General features: G+C 38.2%; 1 protein-coding gene across 2 annotated transcripts; it reads right to left on the bottom strand.

Moving 5' to 3' along the window:
• Positions 1 to 1,262: 1,262 nt before the first annotated feature.
• med23 (mediator complex subunit 23) lies at positions 1,263 to 26,471 on the bottom strand. 2 transcript variants are annotated; one of them, XM_030128795.1, is made up of 31 exons: positions 26,309 to 26,471; positions 25,787 to 25,818; positions 25,383 to 25,470; positions 25,166 to 25,290; positions 23,703 to 23,814; positions 23,229 to 23,327; positions 23,034 to 23,135; positions 22,117 to 22,186; positions 21,839 to 21,951; positions 21,658 to 21,753; positions 20,895 to 20,912; positions 15,381 to 15,587; positions 14,236 to 14,379; positions 13,977 to 14,122; positions 12,853 to 13,098; positions 11,784 to 11,926; positions 11,447 to 11,621; positions 11,169 to 11,332; positions 10,916 to 11,040; positions 10,607 to 10,812; positions 9,078 to 9,258; positions 8,562 to 8,732; positions 8,156 to 8,372; positions 7,134 to 7,243; positions 6,427 to 6,553; positions 5,876 to 6,041; positions 5,595 to 5,667; positions 5,296 to 5,510; positions 5,086 to 5,206; positions 3,929 to 4,060; positions 1,263 to 1,938 (listed from the first exon to the last, which is right to left on the bottom strand). In XM_030128795.1, exons 1-31 carry the CDS (start codon positions 26,357 to 26,359, stop codon positions 1,663 to 1,665), a joined length of 4,251 nt encoding a protein of 1,416 aa, XP_029984655.1. In that variant the 5' UTR covers positions 26,360 to 26,471; the 3' UTR covers positions 1,263 to 1,662. The 2 variants fall into 2 exon arrangements, with proteins under 2 accessions (XP_029984655.1, XP_029984656.1); XM_030128796.1 differs by lacking the exon at positions 20,895 to 20,912.
• Between the last annotated feature and the right edge of the window lie 551 nt (positions 26,472 to 27,022).

The following is a 27,022-nucleotide window of genomic DNA, read 5'->3' as shown; positions in this document are numbered from 1 at the left end:
ATTTTTTTCTCTTTTATTTATTGCAAAGAACATTAAATTCTGATATCCGTTAACAATAAAATGTGAATAACCTGAACAAATATGAACAACCTGGGATGTCTAAAGAAAAATAAGTGCAATTTTAACAATATTTGTGCCTTGGTAGATCTGATCTGTAATGCACATGTAGAAATCATAAGTTGAGGCAGAACATTGGTCAAATAGTACTTGTTTTTCTTCAGAAATTTTTTTTTTTTACATCTTTTTTGTTTTGGATAGAAATAGTTTCATCATCTAATGTTATTTTTTGCACTACAAAATTTGGAGTTGTCTTTATTTATAGGTTATTATGCTGTTATTTTACTGGTCCGGCCCACTGGAGATCAAATTGGGCTGAATATGGCCCCTGAAAGAAAATGCGTTTGACACCCCTGCTCTAGTCTAATAGCTGAGCCTTATTTTATCCAGGAGAATAAGAGGAAATGCATGAAATGAATCTAAAGTATAACATAAAAAGTCACTAAAACTCTAAAATGTAACTAACATAAAACACTAATTAATCAGTGCTTCCATTGTTCAGCTTGCCGAGTACCCAGAAGGCACTGCTTTAATTATAAGTTGATTTACTGACCCAACAAATACACCGTACCCTTAGGATTTGGAATCGAGTCTGTCTTGTCATTAGTTTCATTGCCAATTGGCAAATGGCAAAAATCCCAGAACCAATTCACAGCCAAAATCCAAAGTGGTCTTGGCACAGAGTTTAGCTTTTCAGTAAATATAATGGATATGTGCTCAGATGTTTTAGAGATATGCTGTTGGCAGACAAACAGGGAAACAATTGAATAGGTTCACTACGGTCTCTGATGTCTCTCTCTCTCTCTGCTTCTATGATTAAGCCACATTGATGAGGAAGGCCACTGGGGGTAACTAGTAATGTTGGGCTCCCCCTGCTGGTTTCAGGCTGGTGTTCTATCTCATGTGACACGATAGAAAATTTTAAAAGAATACGAAAAATAAGAAAAAAACAAAAAATGATGGTGGACATCGTGAATTAAAACTTAAACTCTTTGTTATAAAGTCTGTATAGGGTTTTTCAGGATTATATTAAATCATAATCTGTAATTCTATGAAGAAATTACATTAAATATTGTAAATTATCTATTGTTTGTGAAATTGAAGTGCCACTGAAATCTGTGTTGCCATTCAGTCTGAATGAGACAAAAAAAAAACCCTCTCGAAGGGAACCTATATCCATAAACTACTCATAAACAGAAATTAACTCTGATACCAAAATCTTTTTATTAATGAGGTAATGTACAATAGAAAACCTAACTACAAACAGAAACATAAAAAAGTGTCATGACAGTAAGAAATACTGTTTTGTGGCGGCAGTTAGCGGTCGAAAAGGTGAAAGACAGTTATGACTTGACTACAGAACACATCCTCGACCTCAAAGAATCTTTTAAATACATCGATGCTATTGTTTTAAACTGGTCTTGAAACTGTTCCGAGCGATAAAATCAACTTTGGCGTTTCATTTTATAATGATTTATACAAACATGAAAAATATTTATACACTGGGAGTCAAACACGTGTCCAAAATCCACGTCAATTCTTTAAATTCAGAAACAGGTTTGTTAGTCTGCGGTCTGGTTATCTGTGTGTATTTCCACCGGTTTTCTATATTGGAGTGTGTGTGTGCTGTGAGGAGGACGGTGAGGCGGCGGAGGAGGACGAGGACAGCGAAGAGGGGGCGGGCTGAGAGGTGGAGGCGGAGGAGGACGAGGATGGGACTGTGGTGGAAGTGGAGGAGGCGGCAGCAGCGGCGGCGGCAGCAGCAGCTGCGGCGGCGGCGGCGGCGGCAGCAGACGTGGCCATCTCCATCATGCTGCTGTGTGTGATGAAGCGCAGACGTAGCTTCATGGCCGGACGCAAAGTCATGATGATTTTCTCCACCTGAGAGTTAGAAGAGACAGGACAAGAAATGCATTCACTGGGTCTTTTTTATGTCGTCTTATGTCTTTTACATCCCGTCTGTTTTGTTAAGATGGATTTTAGCCAGGCTTATGCATCTCACACTGCAATGACAGGAAATCCACGAAAAAAAAAAAACAGCCACAAAACAGAAAAAAAATAAACAGTGTGCTGGCATTTGCCGCCTATGTCGTTGCCATAACAACCCATGCAAATAGATCTGTGATGTCCGGACACACAAATGTGATCTGACTGGAGTCTGAGCATATCTTCTTAGTTTGTGACTTTATGCTTAATGACTAGAAATATAGATATATTAACACTTGTCTGCACCTCAAGGACAAAGCTAGAGTCTCATCGCCTCTAATTAGCTCCAGTGTCACAGCAGGGAGTTGACTGGGCTGCACAGGAGGTGACAGACTGCAGGGTAAAATTGGAAACAGAAAACGCCGTCTCCACAAGGCACAGTGAGTTCAAGATACTCAAAAAGTTAGTATTCCTCGAAAGTGCGGATGCATGAGGTACTAAAGAAACTGGCTGATCTACTGCTGGTAATAGATAAGTAGATATATATACTTAATTGATCCCAAAGTGGGAGACTGTAGTGCAACAGCAGCAGCAGCAAAAGAGCAAACACTATACATAATAAATTAGAAGTATAAAAGAGAACTGGTAGAAAATCTGGACAAACAGTAAGGTGTAACAATACTGTGAATAAATGTGCAAAGTAAAATGGAGTTTTTTCAGTAAGATGGAGGTGCGTGCATATCAAAAAAGTGCATAACAGAAATATGTTTATGACCAGGTAATACACTGAATATGGATATGTACTGCCATTGATTAAATAACACTTAAATGTGGCTGATCAATAGGAGTGTAAGAAAATATTGGTTCTCCCATATATCGTGATATTTCATTTCACAATACTGTATCGATATTTAAAAGTACTGTATCTATATTTTTAAGTATTTATTCAAATGCAAATATTGTGGAGGTTCATTTTTGTTTTTTGCTTTTCTTTATTGTTTATATTTTATTCATTATTATTTAACCCTGTTTTATTAAATAATGGTTATTTGAATCCTCCTAAAAGCACTTTTTATATCTGAGAGGCAGATGGTAGTTCCTTTGTTGGGAATGAACTAAAATAATGTTCTGATGTTAGTTCTGAACTAATAGAATATGAACATTTGAACACGATCTTAAACTGTAATGTCTGTAAAACAGAATTTCAGTTTGAACAGAGAACATTTTGTGACACAGCATTAGACCCTGTTGTGATCAAATAAAAATGTGTTTAGTATTTGTGCAGATTTCTGGTGTAATTCAATTCTTCCAGGAAATAATCATTTAAAAAAAAAAAAAAGAAACAAACAAAAAATTGCCTTTTTAACCGTATCATGATGTTTCACAATATATCGTATCGTGGTACTAGTATTGTGATCTGTATCGTATCGCCAGATTCTTGCCAATACACAGCCCTACTGATCAAAGTCTAAATTTGTACTTATTTGTTAGTTTCCATGGTTTATTGTTATCTCGCGGGTAAAAACATAAGGAGAGACAACAGAGAAAAGATCCAGCACACTAGAGAAAGACTGTTACACAAGAGGAAGGAAATCTAAAGTTTTAATTCTCCTGGCTAAATCATTTAAAAAGCCGACGTGTTTTGACCCAGAACTGTCTCCAGCAGCATCAATTATACAGCGACACCAGCCAATGGGAGGAGATCATGTGACCACAACAGGTGAATCCAAAACAAGGAGAAATGTCAACTCTGTAAAAGATTTAGCCGCTAGAATAAACGCTTTTTATATTCTGTCCTCATCTGGATCCTTTCCCGGATTTCTTTGTATTCTCGGTTGTGCAGGAGAACCAGACTCACTGTGAATCTACAAGTTATTAAAAACATAAAACCAGTCCTTTCTGTAAAAGCCTGTGAAAGCATAAATGCTCAAATGTAAAAGCCCACCTGCTCCTTCACGCTGTCTCCTGTGTACATGTACTTAATGTGATACAGGAAGTCACAGATGGGGTCCATGTAGCTGAGGTGTTGGCAGTGCTGGTCCACCGCCTGCAGCATCTCGTAGAAGGCCACGCCGATCTGGAAAAACAACAGAATACATGAGAAAAACATCTCACACATTGTCCTTGTTGGGCGGTAAGTCCATTTTTTGTCCTTTTTTTTGTCATAAAATGATTCTATTGGTCAGTTTTCACATTATCCTGACAGTTTTAGAAAGATTTAACCAATGAAGTGTTGACAACAGCTTGTGGTAACATCTCTTAACTTTCATTTATTTAGAATATATCGTTTTTTGAGTTTCCTGAATAATTTGGACATAAGAGGTTTCCACCTGACAGCAACAATATACAAGAGACAATTAAACAAAAACTTATGATGAAAGGAATGTTAAAAATCAGATCATGTGGTCAGACTTGTATTTCGTTAGCCTTGTAGCATAATTAATTGCCTAAGTCATACACAAATGGACGAAAGTATTGGGACACGTTGAATTCAGGTGTTTCTTTTCTAACAGGGGTCTGGGATACAAAACAATAAAGACAAATGTTATAATATAGTTTTATATTATGATAAATATCATTGCATTAGTTAGTTTGTTTAAACTGTTATCTTTGTTTCCAAAATGCCTCAGAGATGGTTTTTACTTTATTTCTCTCAACCTTGTTTTTTTTTTAATCCATGACTATGATTTAAAATGTTCTACCTCTAAATTTCTAAAATATTTTTCATGCTCTGACTAAATAAAAATTTTCCACCATATCTAACCTTCTACTTTCTTCACATCTCACTTAGGAAGAAAAATCTCCCATTAAACTTTGAGGAAATATTGATGTCTATAAACTATATGGACAAAAATATTGGCTTTATAAAATATATGGCTACAGCTGTAAGACGTCCTGTTCATGCTGGTCTGAGATATAAACATCAATATTAATAATCAATTATATTTATTACAATATAAAGCTATATTATGACATTTGTCTTTATTGTTTGTATCCCAGACCTCTGTTAGAAAAGAAACACCTGAATTCAACATGTCTCAATACTTTTGTGCATATAGTGTATGACTTAGACAGGTCTGCTATGAGGCTAATGACATGTACCTCCAACATGCAGCGTGTCCTCTCCTGCTGGAAGCGCTGCAGAAATGGTCCGACCAGATGGTACACGTAGAGTAACTGGAACTCCGTCTGGACGATGGGCTTCAGGGTCTCTGACAGAAACCTACAGTTTACGATGACAAGAAATCAGAACTACTCCTGTGGGTAATTTGAAGACCGTAAAACCACAGGACATGAAAAAGACCCCCTTACTTGGGAATCAGAGACAGCTGTCCGATGGACGAATGGTGCCACACAGCGTGAGCCAACGCCAACACATAACTGCAGTTCATTTCACTGTAGCTCTGATGGCAGGCTGTGAAATCCAGCAGGGCGAAGGGGTAGCCGGCCCACTCTGTCTCTGATGTTAGCGCTGGAGAGCCAATTACAGACACAATGCGGTCATGGAGAACGATCCAGTATGGTTCCTGCAAAACGACAAGGAGGGTATGATCATACTGAGCAAAGTAAAACTGTTGATGATGTTTTATGTGTGTCGATGTCAGTCTTACAGGCAGCGCGGTGATTACAAGCCCGATGGCGTTCATCCAGGCTGTGATATTTTCTCTGGGAACCAGAGGTTGGCTAAAAGATGAAGGGGAACATTGTGTAATTCATCAATAAATCACATCACCAGAGTACAAATCCAAAAGTAGGACTATGAAACTGAGTGTTACAACCCAGAATGTTGTATCTATCGTTACAAAAAGCACGGTTTCATAAGCTACTCCTTCCAAAACACTCCGAGCCATAAAATATTTAGAGGTGACACACTGTGCATCTCATTGTGTACCTTTTCAACACAACGTTGAGCAGGGCATTGCCTACTTCCTTCCCTGGTACTGCCAGAGCCATCAGCTCCACACAGGTGACATGTAGGGCATGGGCTGCTGGGTTGGGGAACTCATTGAACCTCCAGTCACAGTTGGGGAAGGGGCCGGGAGACTTTCCAGCCATCGGTGAAATGGAGTTACGGATCATAACATCACAAGAGAAGGATGTTTACTATAGGAATGGAGTACGTTTACTGTATACTGTGGTCTCCCTGCCAATCACTGAAAGAAATCCAGCAGAATCTGTGTTTTCTTTTTCTCTTCTCCATTTAACATCACCTTAGCAGCAGTAAAATCAACTGGCATTAAATTAAGTCAAGATGAACGAGTAATCACTCTTCGCTTTATTTGTATTTGCCTTTAAGGGGCATTAAGGGACAGCAGAAGTATTGGCTTCGAGTTCAATGCCCCAGAGATGCATCACTTTTCATTATTTAGCCACAGAGTAAAGTCGTTAGGGAGCACAGTGATGGATCTATCTGCCAACAGGAGAAGATTAATGAAAGGATATTGTCCACCAGGCGACCAATCAGCTTGCAGTAGTAGGTGTCATCAGGAGTCCACACATTGTCTTCTCTTGGATTCATGCCACACTTCAGATAGGTTTCACTTAAACACCATCCTGGGGTACGGTTGTCCTATAAAAAAACAAGAAAACTATTACAAGGCAAGGCAGGTTTATTTATATAACACATTTCATCTACAAGACAATTCAAAGTGCTTTACATAAAACATTAAAAGCATTACAGCAGAAGCAATAAAAAGTATAGGCATGAGAAAAACAAAAAAAAAATCAGATAAATAGATAAAACAGATAAGCAGATAAAACAGATAAAAACTTTAAGCTTAAAAAGAATAAAAACTCTATTCAAATGCAGCTGAGAACAGGTGGGTCTTTAACCTGGATTTAAATAAACTGAGTAAGAACAGTAAAAAGCTGCTATTGTGCAAGTGAATGTCTTGATTAACAGAAGAATTTTGTCAGAAAACATGTTTATTTTTCCCCTTTGTGTTGTGAAAAAAGTGGAAATGTGTTAATTTGTCATAGATTAGCTATTTTTTTTTGGAACTTGTCTAATTTTAATCAGTACTTGGACCTTGATCAACTGATCCAAAGCAAACAAATATGACATAAAAGGACTAACAAAGAGTGTAACTGCCTGCAATCCAGGCTATGAATACATCATAGTTGTTATATAAAACTTCCTCTGTGCATACCTTCAGTGAAGACATGATGGCATGTACCAGTTTTCTCTTCAGGTTGGTCCTGTCTCTCAAATGCCGCTCATAGTAGTGGAGGGTGTTGTACAGGTACGTGACTGGACGATCTGCACGCAAACAAAGTAATAAATCTACAGTAGCCAGCACAAATGACAGTTTCAAAATGGCATTCAACATTCCTCAATTTCAACTTTCATAGTGATAATAAGTGACTATAAACATCCCTCCCTCTTTAACCAAATTTAAGAATGTAATGAATATTAATTAATACTTGTATGTTTGGTTTTGACCCAGTATGAACAGACCCTTTCATTTGAGATAAAAGTCTTTCTTAATAAAATCTCCCACTCCAAATCACATAAAACAGAATCAGAGAACATGGTTTGTTCTATGATTTATTATTCTTTCCCTTAAAGATGCCATAAGGCAAGTCTGAGATTAATCAAACTTTATGAAAGTAATGTAAAACTCATCATTAACTCTGTTTTGAAGACCTGCCTGGAGCCATTTTAAGCCTTAGAAGTTCAGATAATTGGACTGTAGACGTTTTAAGGACCTGTGGAAACCCTCATCTGTCTAAACCTGGGGTGTAAAACTCATTTTAGTTCAGGGGCCACATTCAGCCTAATATGACCTCAAACGGGCTGGACCAGCAAAATAATAAGAGTAAAAAAAGTCAAATTATATTATGAAACTGCTTACATCTATAAAGTTTTCTTTAAAATCTGAATAACATAAACAACCTGGAATGTCTTGAGAAAAGTAAGTGCAATTTTAACAATATTATGTCTCAGTTTATCATTTACATGTGTACATTATAAGTTACAGATCACAGTGGATCTACAAATACACAAAATATTTCGTCTGTCTGTATGTGGAACCTGAACTAAATGATTTTGACACCATTGATTGTTAATATCTTCAGTCTTTTTGCATTTCACAGATTCATCCCCTGGGCCAGATTGGACCATTTGGTAGGCCGGTTTTGGCATATTTGACACCTGTGCAGTAAACCTTACCGTGGAACTTGTACAGCCCTCCCAGATGATCCAGCAGCGTCTCCAGAGACTTGGAGACGGGAAGCAGCTCCAGGAAGCGATGGATGACGATGTCGAAGACGGGGAGGAAACGCAGGCACACGTTGCCAAAGTAGATGGGCAGGTACTGAGGCTGGAGCTGCATGGGAGGGTTGACCTGATCTGCTAGACCCTCAAAGTACAACTTCTCTGGGTATTTCTGGGAGGATGAGGACAAACAATGTGTGTGAATTCTTGATTTCCTGTTGCCATTTTAAATATCAGCTTATTATGTAGAAAATCTCATAGTCTATGTTCACAGTCAGGTTAACTACAACTTCTGTTCGATGTCTCTGTGGTAACTACACTGCTCAGCTTCTGTAATCAAACACTCCTGATGTATAAGTACCTTGTGGTAGCTCATGTGCTTGTTGTGCCAGTCGCTCTGCAGCCAGTGCTCTGGAGAATTCTCCTTCACAAAATCATTGACTCGGTTCCTGAAGTCATTAGGCTTCAACAGCAGCAGTTGGATGATGAAGTAGCAGACCTGAGCCTCGTTGCCTTCATGGCTGCGCATCGCCTACAGGGAGAACAAAATAGCAGTGACATCTAGACCTGGTCATATAAGTACTTTAAGTGTGTAATAGGATTGACTGATATACACGTGCAAAAAACTTTAAATCCTGGCAGTACCTTTTTGAACAACTCAAAGTCATTCTCTGAAATGCTTTTAATGTTAAACAAATTATGCATAATATGTAAAAAAAAAAAAAAAAAAAAATGAATGCTCTTTTGTCATTTCAGTGCAATGAGCTACTTCATGTGATAGGTTCCCATTTAGATTTTTAAGTTCAGTTACTTTGTTGGATTTTGAAACACTGACAGATGAAAAAAATGTCTGTGTTTTGTGTATTCTTGTCTTTACCAAGCACAGAATGAGTCTGTCCAGTGTGACGATGTTGTATTTCCAGACCATATCGTTGAGGATTTCTATGCACTTGTTGAGCTGCTGTCCTCCGGCTGATGTTGAGAACTCATAGACGAGGAAGTCTGCGAACGTGCGCACATGAGCCACCAGTGCACGAGCCCCAATCCGCTCCAAGACTCTGAGGGGAAACAAAATCAGGCAGCCATCAGCGCACCATCCTACAACAACACCACCGCAGTAGTCTCCCTCACCATCAATTAGCAAAATGGATGTTGTTTAGAGAGTTAGGAATGTGCCTCGGTGGACCAATTACATAGAAATGCCAAAACACAAGTAGTGAGATGCATCATTATCATCATGTGCTTCAGTAAAATACACTCAGTGGTGTCAGACTTACAGTGTGCAACATGTTCCTGTATGTAAACAAAAAAAAGACACTTGTTTTCTATTTATGAAAATTAAATCATCAAAAGCCTTGGCTAAGTTACTTATGTAACTTCAATACTGTGGAGGTAAAATTAGGGAAAATAAACACTGTTATAAGGGCTTTCTATGTAGCATTGATATTCTAAACTCAAGGGGACATCAGAAACCAGATCACACTTAAGAGTAACAAAACCACCAAAGACTATGTGTCCACAGACTGTATTACCCACTGAATAAAGTATAAAACTCAATGTTCATTCACACCTGCATTATGGTTTTATTATGATTTCTGCTTCAAACAAAACTCAAAACTGCTTAATATAATAAAAATAACACAGTACCTACATTATATCAGCTGATAGTTTACATAACATCTCTGTTTTTAGACTGAAAACATCCACAATAAACCCATAAATCACCTCTCATTTTCTGTATGGTTTGTGTTGTCAATTGCTGCATTAAAGATCTGTTTGGAATCATCTAAAGAAGGTCAGACCTGTCCCAGTTTAGTCTGAACCATGGATCAACAAAGACTGAACTTAGCAAAGATAATAAAATCACATAACTTCATACTTTCATAAGCCTAAAAATAAAACTCACCCATGTAGAAAAAATGCTGTGATTTCAGCATCAAACTCTATACTTTTCAGCAACAGTGCCTCTAGTTTTTATCACTGTCACTTTCTTTGACTAACAGTTATTTTTTAGTGGTTTTCTTTTCCTATCTTACCATTTTCTGATGTTTTAGTTAAAGGCCCCGTAGTGTTAGTTTTCCTCATCATGGGAGACTAACAGAGTGACTCACTACTCCCTCAAGTGGTCACATAAATTTGTCGGCCCATCAGTGTGAACATGTTCACTTCATATCTCTACAATCAAATGCATTGGCATCTTTGGCAGAACCTCAGAGCAATTTCATCTAAACACTCTGGTGACAATTTCAAGTCATTTTTTATATTTAAAAGTAGAAATACTACAGAGTCCCTTGAAAAACACTGAATGTCCACTATGTTTTAATGTGACTGTTAATGATCCTGCAAATGCATGTTAACGTGTCTGCTGTGGCTTAATAGAGAAACAAAATTACAGAAGCACCAGACCTGAACCCAATCTGGTTAATGTGGTCTGTCTCCAGCAGCATCTTCCACAGCAGACAGAGGAACAGTGGGGGTGAGCCCTGCATGGAGAAATGGGTAATGATGTCATTCTCATTGGCCATGGACTTCCACTTCCTGTACTCTTCTTCCACGTTCTTCTTCAGGTTGAAACGAGACTCCTGGGGTACGTTGTTCTGTTTGAAGAATGCCTGAGAGGGAAGAAGAGTAGACGACAGGGGTGTTATAACAGGATGGAAGGTTATAGAAACACTAAAGTCAGAGTTTGAACTGGAAAGAGCGACCATGGTGCACCTGTAGCGGAGCGGGGAAGCAGGACAGAGTGTGTGAGGCCCAATTGTGAGGTGTGAAGGTCATGATGGTCTGGAGAATGTCTTTACACCAAGTCCCGTGGATGGAGTCAGAGCCTGTAAAAAAATCTGTACAGACACAACACGTAGGCAAAAACAGACAAATAAATGTAAGTGAAGACTATAAGAAAGACCACAGGAAGAGGGAAAAGGAAAAGAAGAAAGCCCTACTGTGATAAATCAAAAGTGAGAGTTACCGGTGACATGTGTTGCTCTGGCCAGGGTAAGGATCAGTGCTCGGTTCAGCTCCTCGGACTCTGCCGACAGAACCGTCTTTGGGTCATTGAGGAAGCGTGTGAACTGGGGCTGCACTTCAGAACTCCCCAACGCGGTGATCAACCGCAAAGCCGTACTCTCAACGCTGACAAAAAGACAAAACCTCTTCAGACACAATGGCTCTGCTGTGAACCCACTCAGGGTGAATGTTTTGTGCAGTAAAAGGCCTGTACACTTGTGCATGCGGTGTAGACATTACCATAGATGCAGCTGATTCTGGTTGGTCTGAGGCACGGCGGCCAGACTGTGCAGATGACTCAGCAGCTGGACTCTGTAGTGAGGCTGTATGTGGTGCATCCTGTAGCTGAACATCTCCAGTAAAGTGTGAAGAATTCCCCAGGCGTGAGACTTAAACACATTGGGCAGCAACTGGCCTGAACAGACAGATTTAATATTATTCAGGACTGTGTCTGCTGAACCCACACAGAAGTTGTGTTTAACAGAAACACTCTGAGTCAATCTGTTCCAAGTGCAACCCAGTGGACATGGTGGTGAATGAATACAAATGAGAAGAGTTCCATGTTCTTCTAACTCACTGATAAATCCTTTAATGCCCAATGACTCAATCTCCATATAGACCAACAATCTGCTGTACGTCTCCACCAATGCAGGGGCCAGGGCGTGGGGCGATTTTGCGTGGGCCAGTTTTATAACCCGTGTTGCGATGCTGTGGATCAAACTGGACAGACGCAAACAGAAAAAGGCATATTCATCCTTTATATTTTATAAACATCTACATATATTTTTCAAGATGTCAATTTTCATTTTATCAAGCCAGGAATATTATAGATCAGGGGTGTTAAACATGCAGGCCAAAACTGGCCTGCCAAAGGTTCCAAACCAGCCTGCAGGATGAATTTACCAACTGCAAAAATTACACTGTAGATATTAACAGTCAAGGGTGTTGAACTTGTTTTAGCTCAGGGGCCACATACAGACCAGTGTGATCTCAAGTAAAATAATAGTATAAGAACCTATAAATAATGACAACTCCAAATTTTTCTCCTTGGTTTAATGTGCTTTGATATGATGTGATATGTGAAATTTGAAAATATTTACATTAACAATAAAAATGTGAATAACTTGAACAAATATTAACATCATGAAACATATAAAGAAAATGAAGTGTAATTTTAACAATATTCTTCCTGTTACTAAATGTTTTGTGCCTTTGTAGATCCGATCAGTAATGTACATGTATAAATGATAAGTTGAGGCATAAAACTGCAGTTATTTTTCATAAGAAATTTAAATTTTTTAAAGGTTATTCACATCTTTTTAGATTGGATAGTTTGTAAATATAAATTTTCATAATTTATTGTCACATTTTTGCACTAAAACATAACAAACATTTGGAGTTGTCATTATTTATAGGCTATTATGCTATTATTTTACGGGTCCTGCCCACTGGAGATCAAATTGGGCTGAATGTGGCCTCTGGAAGAAAATGAGTTTGACATCCCTGTCATAAATAAACCTCCCAGAGTATGTCCCTTCAGCTGTGGATATAACAATACTGACTGAAGAATATAAAAAAATGTAAAGATGTAGCGAGATGGAGAAATAGTTTGAAAAAGACATTAAAACTGGGGTCAAATCTCCTACCTCATCTTTGCATGCACTGTGAGAGAATCCAACAGGTTCATGGGCAGTGGAGTGACAGATCCCGAAGCCACACAACTGGTGCCGGGCAGGTTGATCTTCATCGATCCGTTTCCATAGATTGTCTCGACGAGGACACCCATGGGCAGAGTGAAGCACTCAGAGTTGGTGCTGTAGGCGTTACACAGAAGGGCAATCTTGTAGTCGGACATACCCAGGGTCTTGTTACGAAGGGACTGCTGGAGAAACCTATGAAAGAAGCAGAGAAGTAAATAAGAAAGATGGTCAGAGACAGTGTGTTACAGGGCACATACTTATGAATCCTAGCAAAGTCAGCCTGGGTTTTATTTAAGGTCATTTTGATCACAGTGGTTTGGGAAAACACAGTTATGACGCAAGGATGACCAAGATAATCAAAATTTCATCATTAAATTAAACACTGACTGACTGAATAACCACCACTCCCCAGTCTAACGGACAATGCAATACTCACACTACCTCAGTGCAAAAATCACAACTCAAGCACCTTGTTTTTAATTTAACCTTGTACATACCCCATACTATCTGCATATCCTACATATATTGTATACATTTCTATTATCTGTAGTATAGAGTTGTCTCTTTGCATATTTTAGTATTTCTTGGCAGTTTTTGTACATTGTCAATATTTTTCAGTGTAATTTAGTGTGGTATTTTTATAACCTTTTTACACTTGAAGTGTTTGCGACTAAACTGATTTTCATTGCTCCTCTAACAGTGAAAGTAAAGTTCTATTCTATTCTATTCTATTCTACTCTACTCTACACTATTCTATTTTATGTGCAAATACAAATACGGTTATACGTGTGTAAGTGGGTCTGCAATTTACAGTTTAATCAGATATGTGTTTTAATGTGTATATGCATTCATTGAGTACAACACTCTTGTGTATTTACTTAGAAACTAGGATGGAATAAACATAATATACAGTCACCTTTTGAAACGACTGTGTGGAACACCTTTCTAAAAATGAACAAAAATGACAAATTGTTCTGCAGTTTCCTGTAAATACTAAATAGTATATCTGTTTAAATGAAGATGTACCCTTATGAGGTATTTATTCATTTCCAGTGTGCACAGATACATACTCATGATGTAGCTTCAGGGAGTGTGGGATGGGAATCTGTAGTTTAGAGTTGTCATTCTGTGCTTTGCGGTTCAGGTGGATCCAGATGCAAGTCATAGCAAAGGAATGAGTGGACTGGGGCTTGTTAATGTCAGGAACAGGAATGCACTGGAGAGAGAGTTTGACAGCATTACTTCTATTATTACATACATCTGTTATTACAGTTCACAAACGGGGGCCATAATAGAATGCTCAATACTGCTACTGATAACGATGTGTACCTCTTTCTCTGGGTAAAGTAGGTCAAACAGCTTCATGACAGGCAAGAAGTCTGCTAAGGCGTTCTTCTGAATGCTTCCTGATATGAACTGTAGTAGGACCCACATCAGATGATCCCGTCCTTTAATGAGACCTCTACCTGCGAGCTACAGAGAGAGAAACAAACAACTGACTTGAAATGAATGATATATTAAAATACATAGCTATTTCTTGTGAAGTGGCTTTAACCCATGAAGACCCAGTGTTACTTTTGTGGCAGTTCCCAAATGAATTTTTCTCTCCATTTAATCTTTCTTAAGTGACTTATCACCATTTATTATCATACTATCCACTACATTTTGCTTTTTTTTTTTACTGTAAAACATGTATTTTCCTATATGTAATCTAAATGTTCAAGAAAACTCAGAGTTAATTCAAAAGTTAGTATATTAAAACAGAGAAAAATGGGGAAACTGACTTTTCAGCACAGATATTGACAAAGAAATTGCAATATATTACATGTTAGGGTTCTCATTTTAACATACCACCTGCTGTGGTCAGTGCACCCTCACTGGAAAAGGACAAAGCATACATAAGCAAAATGTAAAACTATTCACTGACAATTGACCTTACATGGTGATGACCCAGTGTTTAAAAACCCTCGTATTTCTGCACTAGGCAGGGAGCAGCAAGCAAAACAATGGAAGTGCCGTCTGTTGTCTCAATGTATCTTTGCATGAGTAAAAATATACTTGCTTTAACCCCGATTCAGTGACTTTTCTGTTTTGATTCAAATTGCATCCAGAGTGCTAGAAACTTCCATGACAATATCAATAATCGAACATAAAAAAGTGTCTCCATCAGCTGTCATTTATCAAACTCCGTGGGTTTTACTGGTGAACCGATGTTGTAGAAGATGATGGTGTTTCACCATTCACTACGGAGCCTCTGAACATCCAAATGGATCATATCTGATGACCATGAAAAGATGATGAACTGCATTTTACACATGTATTCATAAGATTAATGGATCAATAGTTATTGAAATTTTACGTCAGCAGATGCTTTTGGTCGTCAGCGGATGTTTGGGTCTTTACGGGTTAAATGAGATTATTTTGTCATTTGGAGGACTGCTACCTCTCCCTGCCTTCAACCGTCTTTCTCTTACCTTCTGATGTAATGACAACACCATGTGAGGAAAGCTTGCAAACTGAAATAACACAAAGAAGATGAGCTGGGAGGACAGGTGCTGCCACAGCAGTTGACTCGTTCCTCCGATATCGGCGTCAAAGTGTTCCTCAGTCTCTGAGCGTTCCATGGCGTACACCACCAGGTCCACCAGCTGCTCTTCCAGCACTGGGCAACGCTGCTTTTGCTGGCGGGGGGAGGAGGGAAGTGTTACAGGACAAAGAAATAGCAGGTAGGAGAAAGAGAGAGGAAGTTAAATGTGAAAAAGAGGGGGACGGACGACAGAGACAGAAAAAGGTATAGACAGGAAAGAGAAGGAAATAGAGGGAAATAAAGGGAGAAGCAAGACAGAAAGACAGAGGGAGGGAGAGAATAAGAGAATCATAATTAAATTACAACACATCTACAACATCGATGCAACAATTGTCAAGAATTGTTAAATGTTTTTGCAACCCTCATTCTGTATTTGCAGGACTTCATCTCCTTCCTTAGCATCTGTTGTCTGGGCTGCAGGGTCTGATACCAGATTCACGTAAACCTATAAATGTGCCATACAATTCCCCAATTTCCATATTCTTGGTAAAACGTGGTCATCTGAGACTAGTTTTTCTTACTATACTTCAGTTTAGCTTTTCACAAATTTATTTTATGATCATGTTGGAGAGTGTAGTTTAGGTCAGGTCTATCCCCATTCATACAAAAGCAATTAAACAGAACCTCTTGGTAGGAGGATGAGTCACAGTCATGCTGTGCAGTAAACATAAAGGTTGACATTTTCTATATTTAAAGGAAACTTTTGATAAGAACGCTGAGGGAGAGGGTGGTAGAAAATGAATCAAGATACAATCAGGAAAATAATAGAGTGGGAAGAAGCAGAGTGGATAGAGACTGGAAATTGCACTGTCACTATTATTACATAATGACTGTCACTGTTTTGAACTGACTCCACATTTATTCTCCACCTTTTCTTTTAATGAGGTTCTCTAGTTGCACCCATTTCATTTGTTATGTTTTAATTACTTATTATTGCTACCACACATTTTTCTCAAGGGGACTGACTTTAATTGGCAGCCGTTGTTATCAGTGATTCTTTGTATTTCACAGTAATAGGCTTTAAGTTATTATTTCTGTCATATCTTCCTTATGTAATTTTTGTTTATAAAGCTTAAAAGGGAAGCAGAAATGCATTTTTATTTATTTTTCAGTGTCCAACAAATGGTTCATCTTCTGTTATTGTTATTCTAGCTGCTAAGACTGGGTATGTAAAAAAAAAAAAAAAAAAAAACATTCTTATACCAGTGCCTGTACTTAGGACATGGCTTTCCACATTTATTTTGACAAAATATTTTGTATAAATTCTTTCAATATATGTTTCAGCAACCATGTACTGCAATAAAAAATGAATGAATAAAGTGCATCAAAGCTTTAAGTGTGTAAAGAATGCACCGAGGCTGATGATATTGACTTCAATGGCACTGAAATTCGGTAGAAAATGAGTATCAAATAAGTCTAAGCATTCCTTAGTTTTTAACCTTTTTAAGACTGCCATTAAAACAGGCTGCTTAGGTGTTTATTTGCAATCAAAGTGTCAGAAAGTGTCTGTTTTGCCAATTCTCTGGCACCTTAGTTTTCAGGAAGAACTTCACCGTCAATATACGGCCATTAATTATCATTAGTATAAATAATAAATGCTTAAAACAGTGTGCTTTAGCAGAAAAGAAAAAAAAAACAGACTTGAAGGTTTTAGCATATTTATTATCCATAACAAAACTTTTTGAGATTGCAAAAATAGACTTTCAACTATTTTACATCTGCTCATACATGCTTTTTGGTCTTGAACATTCAGTGTCCATATAATGGCTTCATATTTTTGTTATTTCCAGGTGTTTTTTAGTCTATGTGGAAGTCTCTGAAACAGTTCCTTTCTACTTGTAATAGAGTCCCACATTGCTGCCATAAAGTGTTGTATAAGGTTATTCAAAAAGAATGAAGTGATTTCATTGCGCAATATTTTAATAAGGGAAAGTAATAGAAAACTCCAGCCGAGTCACAAGTATTCCACTCACAATCAACTTTTATTTCCTGTCTTAGAAGTTTTCAGTGTGGTCACCACCTGCAGCACGGACAACATCAATGTGATAAGAGAATTCCTCCCAGATGTGTATCAGCATATCATGATCCACTGAGTTGATCGCTGTTGTTATTCGATGTTTAAGGTCATCAAGGTTAGTGGGTAGTGGTGGAACATAAGCGCGATCTTTTATGTATCCCCACAATAAAAAAAAAAAAAAAAAAAATCACACCCGGTCAGGTCTGGGGATCTCGCAGGCCAAGCACAAAGAGCAAGGTCTTGGGCCCCCTTCCAACCAATCCATCGCTGGGGCACTTTTTCATTTAAAAAAGCTCAAACTTAGAAAACTCCTCTTTCGAATAGTCACTGACTCATTCCATGACGATGCTTGAGAACTGAAGCAATGCATCATGAAATCAGTTCATTCTTTTTGAATAACCCTGTATAGTGTCGGAAAGCTCAAGGTCTCAGCTTTCGGTTGCGGTTTGAATTTTGTGGATAGTGCAAACGGTTCAGGAGTTACCCTAATTTTTTTGCTGTAAAGTGCAAAATGCAGCGCCAGAGAGCTTGCCGTTGTTTAAGGATTAAGCTATTCTGTTGGCACCAGACAGTAAAAAAAAAAAAAAAAAAAACAGAAAAAGCAAAATAAAGTCACTGATAGAAGTTTTAAAGCAATTAATCTTTGACTAAAATTGAAACCTCATGACAGTTCTGACAGGAAAAATCTTTGCTGGATTGGTTTAATACATGTCTACATTCACAGTATGTCTTAAACGAACACTAAGGGGATTATTATGGGCTATGTGCTGAGTGTAGACCTGACACTATTTTGACTTATATTGTCAGAAAGGATTATCTACAAAGCTAAACTGATTTTCAACAGTCATATCACCAGGATTAATTTTATACACTGGTAAACTTGCCCAACATTTTTGACTTATACCACCAGTGACAACAGAGCAGAAAGAGTGAGGATCCCTGCAGAGGCTGGAGTTAAATAACCCAGTATTTTTTTTTTCTCTTTACATAACTGTGACACAGCATAACAAGGAAGTGCACGGCACAGCACAACAGGGCACAGATCAGTAGAACAACAGCACGGCACTAAACACTACACAGCCGAAAACATCCAGGCATGCAGGGTTTAGGAGGTGAGGAGATGGTGTGATTGGGAGGAAAGAGGAGGAGCTGTAAGACTGATGCTGTTTCATTTCTTTATGCACTGGTATTCAGCACAACTTCTCCTCACCTGTCCACCCAAACACACACACACACGCACACACACACACAGACACACACTCATGCCCACACAAACAGAAAGAGGGCGAGAGAGAGAAAGAAAGAGATAAAGATTGAGAAAAGAGAAATTACGAGCAAATCTCTGGTCTGCAATGTAATCTGCCCGAAAGATTACGACCAACAACAACAAGGTCCCATGGGTTGTTATATTAATAATAACTTTATGTGGAATTATGTTTTCCAGCCACAACTGTGGGAAAAAGACCCAAAATAACTTCACCTACTCTTCACAATGCTTATGTCCTTACATGAATTAATCCATCAATCAAACTTTCTCTGAGCACAATTATGTAGCAATTACACCAGGACATGTCCACCATTATAAAACTGACAAACTGACATAGTTTCATCTTAAACCATAACTGTAGTTCTTTTCTAGGGCTTCCAATCAATCACTTCAACATAAAAGACCAAAAGAAAAACATCAATAACAATGTCATGTGTTCACATGGAGCGTTCGGCTCCGACTTCAATAAGAACTGTCGTTCAATTCAAAAGAGCCAATACAAAGCGCCCTGTGGCGAAGTGAACATCACAAAACACAGGTCAAAGTTTACGCGTCCAGTCAGAATCACTCATCAGCTAACATGGGCAAAACATGGGACATTTTGTAACATGAGAACATTGATTTTTGTTTGTTGCTTGAAAGAAAGGGAAAAACTTTCCTACACATTTAATTATTAAACGATGTACAGGTATTCTGTGTCAATGAATTAGCTACTAAAGAATAAACTTTAAAAATGAGTGAAACTTGTACATTTGTCACATTTCACACACTGCTGATTCGAAGTTAATATATCTGCATCTCATACAAAGAAAAATGTGCTGCTAGCCCAAGACCTGTTTTACACTTTACTGATAAAAACAACACTGATCTCATCAATATAAATGAATACGGTGTAAAAGTACTGCTTCTAAAGCTGTCAGACCGAGTGCCTTGGTGGGTGAGTGAGTGTTGAAGTTTTGCCCAGGTCAGCGCCACAGACAGCAGCAGCGTCAGATCAGACACAAGAGGACCTCGCTAACGACAGGCAAGGACCAGACTACATCCACACATGCAAGGCAGCAGGACTTGAAGGGTCAACAGCAGGGTTTAAAGATAAAGGCAATCTTAATGTCACCTATTTAGCTTTCACTGAATGCAATGTTGCCTGATGACAAAGGAAACAATTCAGAAACTTAAGCACATTTGACTGATTTTTTATTGATAGTTATTTTATATAATATAAGTGGATAACTAATGCTTTATGCATGTGCACTAAAAGAAAGCAGATATTCGGACTTGTTGATCATGTTAAATAAAAAGTGATTTGAGTCAATTCTTAGTGCAAACGTTTATATTTTTTTAAATCTTTTTTTTGGTAAATAGCAATAATTCTCAGATGTTCCTTCATATCCAAACAAGCTTAACATTGTGACTGTGAACTTCCTAACTGAACTGAAATAATCCAAAAATCTAATTGAGATCTTGAAAACAAATACATGCAAACTCACGGTGTTTATGTTTTGTAAAACAATCTACTATCAGAAAATACTCGCTTTGATGAATAAATGCAATTGTAGATAGATTCAACAAGAAAACTGAACTGAACAGAAGAAGCAGAGTCAGGAAACATCCGACAGCGGGTTATTATTTTACCTTTAAATACAGATATGGTTTATGTTTCAGCATCTGCCCACCATTCACCCTATCAGTTCACAGCCCTTAAAGCTTCCATGTACAACTGTTCATGGTGTAACTGGGCAAGGGTGAAACTGCATCATCTATATTCATACTGATTCTTTTGATTTGGACTAATAGGAGAGAGCTGCAGAAGGCAGGTGTATACTTTCACATTTTTTTCCTGCTTTTGGCTCCAGACTTGATCTACCAGCATCTGTTCACCGTTTCTTGCCTGTACTTGGCTATAACTGTCTCTCTACCCAGTCTATTTCTATAAAGCCCTGCTGTGACCATCTCAAGCTCTGTGCCATTTTCTCTTTTCTCTATCGTCTTTTTTTTTTTTAATCCAGTTCCCCATTTCTAGGACGGTGATGACATCATCAGCATGTCTATAAAGCTAAGCGTCCAATGGGCTGGTTAGTTGGCGGGTCAGGTGACCAGGAGGAGGAACAACGACATACCTGGGCAATGTTCAGAGTCTAGAGAGCGCATGGTAGAGAGACAGACAAACACAACACACAACCAGAGGACAAGAGAGAGAAAAAAGAGAGAAACATAGAAAGAGGCAGAGAGAAACACAGAGGGAAAAAAGAGAGACAGAGAGAGAAAGTAGTGACTAAGGAGCTAGGTTGTTCACTGTCTGTTCAGCACAGTTAGCATCAACTCAGCCAAGTCACACATATAAACTGGGTTTGGACTGTTAGTTCATATTAAAAGATGAAATGCACAATTCTGTCCAGCAGTGATCTGCTTTTTGTCTGGACACTGACAAACGCGTCAAAATGTGTCTGTGGCTGTGCTTGATGAGCTGGGCTGAGGTGAAACTGCATGAACCCAACAGGGCAAACTAACACCAGTGCATTATGGGTCAAGCTCACAGCATTGGCTTGCTTTATATATGGTTTTAAATAGCTGTATTACAAGAGCAACAAGAAAGAAGAGTGATGTCAGGGGAGAAAAATAGGATGGATGAGGGCTAAAAAGGAACAAAAAGGGTATATACAAGTTGAGCACAAATAACATAAAGTAGAAAGATATCAAAGATAAATGGGAAAACAAATGAAGTAACGAAATGAAGGCAGATAAGAACAGCGAGAGCAGGTAAAGGAAGGATGCAGACAGAGTAGGTAAGACAAAATGAACAAGGGTAAAGATAAACAAAGAGAGTGAGGGGGGCAGGAGTGAGGGGCTGGTGTGAAGGGGGCGAAGAAGAACAACATTTACCTGTTTGTTGAGTCCCAGCATGTTGCAGACCATCTCTCTCGAGTATGGTTGTTCTAGGACATACCGCAGCAAAACTGTCTGTGGCTCAAAAAGGTCCTGCATAAAAAAAATAACACTCTTATTTGTACCGTTTTGTGTTTACGTGCATGCACGAGATGTGAGCAGTGTGTGCATATGTTACCTTATCGAATGGCAGCATGCCTCTCAGCGGGAAGCAGAGAGAAGTGGGATCTAATTTCCAGGAGTTGCAGATGGCCCCACTGTTATTCACTACTGGCAACAAGCTACATCGCCCTGCAGCACATGTTCATATTCACATTAGACATCACTTACAAGCAGATTGCACATGACCAAAATTATACTCTTCACACTACTACTATAAAAGTTGAACAAAATAGTAACTTGGTGCCTTTAGACAAATATAAGCTTCTAGTGGGAGTGGGTTTATGTTCATCTTACCACAGATGGAGTTGATTCTAGCTGTGGGTCTGAAACTGTCCACAAAGTCTGATATCACACTGCCAAGAAGCTTGAGACAAAGAGGAAAAAAAGTTGTTTTTTATTTTTATTTCATTCTGCCTTTTGATTTTCAATTTAAGTTTAGTTTTAACTAGTTTTCAAAGCAAGTTAATTAATTTAGAAAATGTCAGATTTTAGTTGAGTTTGTATTATTATTTCAGTCTTAAGTTTAATCTTCTCTTGTAATATAGATGTAGATTTATAAAGTAAAAAAATAACATTGTTCCAAATACCATTTACAATTTCTTTAAATCAAGAGAGAGTACCTATAATTTAAGAGATCTTTATATTTTAGAATGTACAAAAGTAAGGACAAATGTGAAGTCTTGATGTATTTCAGTTGTGGGAGTGAAATTATGGAATGGACTTGATGAATTTAAGTTGTTCACTTCTCTGACAAAGTTTAAAAAATGCCTAAGTATAAGATCATACAAGAATATGACGTTGAAATGGTAGATGTATTTTTGTCATTGTTGTTTCTTTTGTTACAATGAGAATGCACGATGCTGTACACATTTAATTTAATGTAAGCTGTGTGTCAGGTGAAAAGGATAGGCACAAAATAAGCTTTTGCTTCTAGTCTATTCCTTTTTTGGTTTTTGTGTTTACTACGGTTGTTGTACTGTGTGTGGCAACTGGTGTAAAAACCAAAAATAAACCATTCATTCATAATATGTGGCATTGTAATTATTGTAAATTAATATCACTGTAAATTACCATGTAATATAGAAAGTAATCACAAATGGATGGTTTCACACTGATGAGAGAGAGCACTAAATAGGAGATAATAAGAGGATAATAGTTCTAGAAACATGTTATATCTGTACACATGCACACAGAGATAAGCATCGACATACCCAGTGTGACAGCTGACCCTCGGGATACATTTTTCTGATTTCTGTGACTGCAAGGTATGCTGGTAACAGGCAGGCATTTCTGTCTAGGATGTACTCAACCACCTGGAATGTACACAAATATACACAGAAAATAAATCTCCCATGTGATGACTTATTCGTACAAACATTCATTCAGTATGACAGAAAGACAAATACCTTCGTGGCAGCGAGTAGCTGTTGGACTACAGCTGAACTGACAGTGGTAGGAATGGTCTGAATTTTATCCAGTATAGTTTTCAACAGGTCCCGAACACCCTGAAATGCATATATATATATTTTAGACTGAGATACATCTGGAGATGGGAAAAGGGTAACAATAAAAACAGTTTAATATGCTGAAAGACAAAGGCATCGGCAAAATGTGGTGACATCATAGGAAATCTGGAGAAAATGTTGAATTACATATTGAAGCTTTGAAACATCTAGAAAAAAAATACATGTTATCAAGTGTTTCCAAAAAAAAAAAAAAAAAAAAAAAAAAAACAGCTTTAGTGGTTTTTGTTGTTTCAGTATGAACTTCCAACAATGATATTTTTACAAAATGTATAAAACATTTAGATTTTAATTAAATAACTTATGAAATATTCCGGCACATGGTAATATGTAAAAGAGGATGGTTGTTTCACAAACCTTATAGTCCACTCCTCCGATGATCTTGCGGATCAGTTTGAAAGTTAATGCCCACAACTGAGTCCTCTCCCACTCCAATGAGTCTGAGCTTATGAGAGCGCCACAAACCATCCTAGACAAAAACAGGATGACTTTAATTCAGATTAAGACAAATTCATTATGGGGAGTTAGTGTTCGGCCGTATTACATCCCACAGGAGTTTTCACATGGTTTATTTTAACTGTGTACACCCCCCCAACAGCCAACACTGCTGCTGCGTGTGAGTGCATACAGAGCACAGTGTCTAAGCTGCAAACACAATGCCCCCAGGCCCTAATCATCATTTCTGGGGACTTTAATCATGCCTCCCTCTCTACCACTCTCACTAACTTCACACAGTATGTCAACTGTCATACCAGACAATAAAACACTGGACATACTGTATGCAAATGTCAAAGATGCATACATCTCCACCCCCTGACCACCTCTCAGCTGCTCTGATCACAACCTTGTCCATTTGCTTCCTGTTTACATCCCAGTGTTAACAGAGGCTGCCTCCACGGAGGAAAAGTGTGAAGCTATGGACAGAGGAGGCAAGTGAGTGGCTGAGCGACTGTTTTGACACCTTGGACTGGGACATACTGTGTAGTCCACATGGGGAGGACATCGATAGTCTGACCCACTGCATCACAGACTACATAAATTTCTGTGTGGAAAACACTGTACCCTCCAAAACAGCACAGTGTTTTCCCAACAATAAGTTGTGGGTGACCCCTGACACTGAAGGCCCTGCTAAATGAGAAGAAGAGGGGCCTTCATCTCAGGGGACAAGGAAGAGCTGCGGAGAATCCAGAGGGAGGTGTAAAAACAGCTACAGGAGGAAACTGGAGCAGCACCTGGAGAACAACAACATCCAGGATGTGTGGAGAGGCCTGAAACACATCTCAGGTTCCCTGCTGTTACCATCGACACCTCAGCTCCACTCACACCTCTGCCCCGGCTCCAGCCTCCACCCTTTCATGTCCCTCCTCCTTTCATCTCTCCACAACAACAGCCTCCCCTCTGCTGATACCACCATCACCTCTGCCCCTCACCCATGTCTCTACACATCCCCTCCCTGTCACAAAGGACCCCCTCCAGTCACCTATTTTTCTCTTCATATTTTTTTTTATTTTTCACTCGTTTGTGGTGTTTCTCTACCTGTCTTTTTCTCTGCATTGCTTGCTGTATGTTGCTGCTGTTAACTATGAAATGTCCCCACAGTGGGATAACTTGTCATACTTTATCTCATCTTATAAGAATCCTTGCAGGCACAGTTTAGTGACTGATACGTAAGAGACCTATAGGTAAATAACTAAATTTAGAAGCAGAAGCGCCGCAGTTCAAATTAATGCGGAGTTAAAATCAAAAACAATATGCAATAAATATATCTTTATTCAACTGCTAAGCTATAGCTGGAATGAGTAACTGTGTAATATGTGTACCTTGGTGGTAACAGGCTCGTCTCCACAGCCATAGCAAGACAGTCGTAGAGGAAGGATATTCTTTTGGGGCTGTGCTGGCTGTGTATGAACCTCACTATCCACTGCACACACTGGTCATGAGATTCCTGTAGAGCAACAAGGAAAATGCAAGACGTTCAAGAGATCCATGAGCTTTTCATCAGCCTGTGACTGTGTGCATTTGTGTGCATTTGTAAACCTGTGGTAGGGTTCCCCAGTACTGTCGGAAAGCACCAAGGCAACTGATGAGTTTAGTCCTCTCATCCTCTGGTGTGTCCATAAACATCCTAAAACACAACATATTCTGTAATTAACCAGTGCCCTTTTCATACAGCAGTATATTCATTCATTCATTCGTTTGTTTATTTCAAGCATTCATAGAATACATGCAAACTCAAAATTAAAAAAAAAAAAATCATTCATTTATACTCGAAAAGGAGTGGGAAGAAGAAAAACTTATTTAATCCCACCCCCAATTCTCATCTTCAAATAACTTAACATAATAATAATAATAATAATAATAATAATATATGACATTAATATTAATAAACACATTAGAAGAAAGCCTGTTAGACCACAAGAAAGGGTATGGAGGTATCTTACCCCGCAAAAGCCTCTTCGATCATCTCAGTTTTCTGTAAGAAAAAAGAAAAAACAACAAAGTAAAGAAAAATGTCCAATCTTTGAGTGTCTTAAGTTAAAAAGCTGGTAAGAATTTAAATGCAGTGCTGTTAATGTGCCGGTGCATGAAGAAAGCCATTGTTTAAATTCCTATAAAAACTCTATAAAATACCTGTAAGCACTGTATCATAGAAAACACTGCAAGTACAAATACTAAAGACTTTAATTCAAACCATTAAAATGATGAAGTTGCATTCACTACTGCAGAATGCCTGAAACACATGATCGTTTACTGGCTGTTTTTCTTTTCGGATAGGTAGAAAACAATCATATTTAGCGACAAATGCATTATGAAATAAACTATTTTTATTAGGTCACATTATTTAGTTCCAAATCCGATTAAGGCTCAGAAAGTAAACGACACATATAACATCAACAGTGACGTTTTATGAAAAGCTAAATATATATATTTTTGAGCTTTAAGTAAACAAAAACTATATTCACCACAACATCCTCAAAGATACTCTGAAGCTGCGTTTCCATTGAGAGCGCCATGTTTTCAATAAAAAGTGGCAAATATCAGCGAACCATCACACAAATTGATGCACTCTTTCAATGAGCGCAAAAAATGCTATCAATAAGCTAACTGCTAACATACACCGGAACAAATGCGCCATGAGACGTGCAACCGTAAAAACAATCCGGGCAACAGTAACGTTAAAGGTTGTATAGTTCCGTCTGCTTCGCATTTGTTTGACTTAGCCTTTATGATATATACTGTTTCTGTAGTCAAGCGAAAAATGGGCCCGTCTTTGACTGTGGCTAAATAAATAAAAAATAAATAAATAATAGTTGTGTCTTAGTAATTTATGAAAACACAATACAATACAAAATGTAAGTAAAATAAGAAAGAAATAAACTTTACATACTTATAAACTCAATACACATTCTATTAACATGAAGACACCGTATCAACTTATATAGAGTTACAGTGCAATTTCTGTGCAATTGTGGGTAACAAGGGAGAGTGTTAACTGTTCATTGGATTCAATTGCATTTTAATCCATAAAGACCCAAATAAACACCAATAACCAAAAGCATCTACTGATCTAAACTGTTAAATTACCTATCAATCCACTAATCCTATCAATACATGTAAATAATTGGTGTAAAATGCAGTTTGTCATCTTTTCATGGTCCTCAGATGTGACCCATTTG

The sequence above is a fragment of the Sphaeramia orbicularis genome, chromosome 24 (genome assembly GCF_902148855.1).
Source record: "Sphaeramia orbicularis chromosome 24, fSphaOr1.1, whole genome shotgun sequence".
NCBI classification, from domain to species: Eukaryota; Metazoa; Chordata; class Actinopteri; order Kurtiformes; family Apogonidae; genus Sphaeramia; species Sphaeramia orbicularis.
Note: the sequence above shows the minus strand (reverse complement) of the source record. Positions and strands in the feature narration are given on the sequence as shown.

Coding starts and splice junctions, on each gene's coding strand:
- med23 (XM_030128795.1), bottom strand. CDS start 26,359: ATGGCGCTCTCAATGGAAACGCAGCTTCAGAGTATCTTTGAGGATGTT. Junction 13,099..13,976: donor TCCCTGAAGCTACATCATGA/GTATGTATCTGT, acceptor CTTCTTTCATAG/GTTTCTCCAGCAGTCCCTTC. Junction 6,554..7,133: donor CCATCATGTCTTCACTGAAG/GTATGCACAGAG, acceptor GTTTTTTTATAG/GACAACCGTACCCCAGGATG.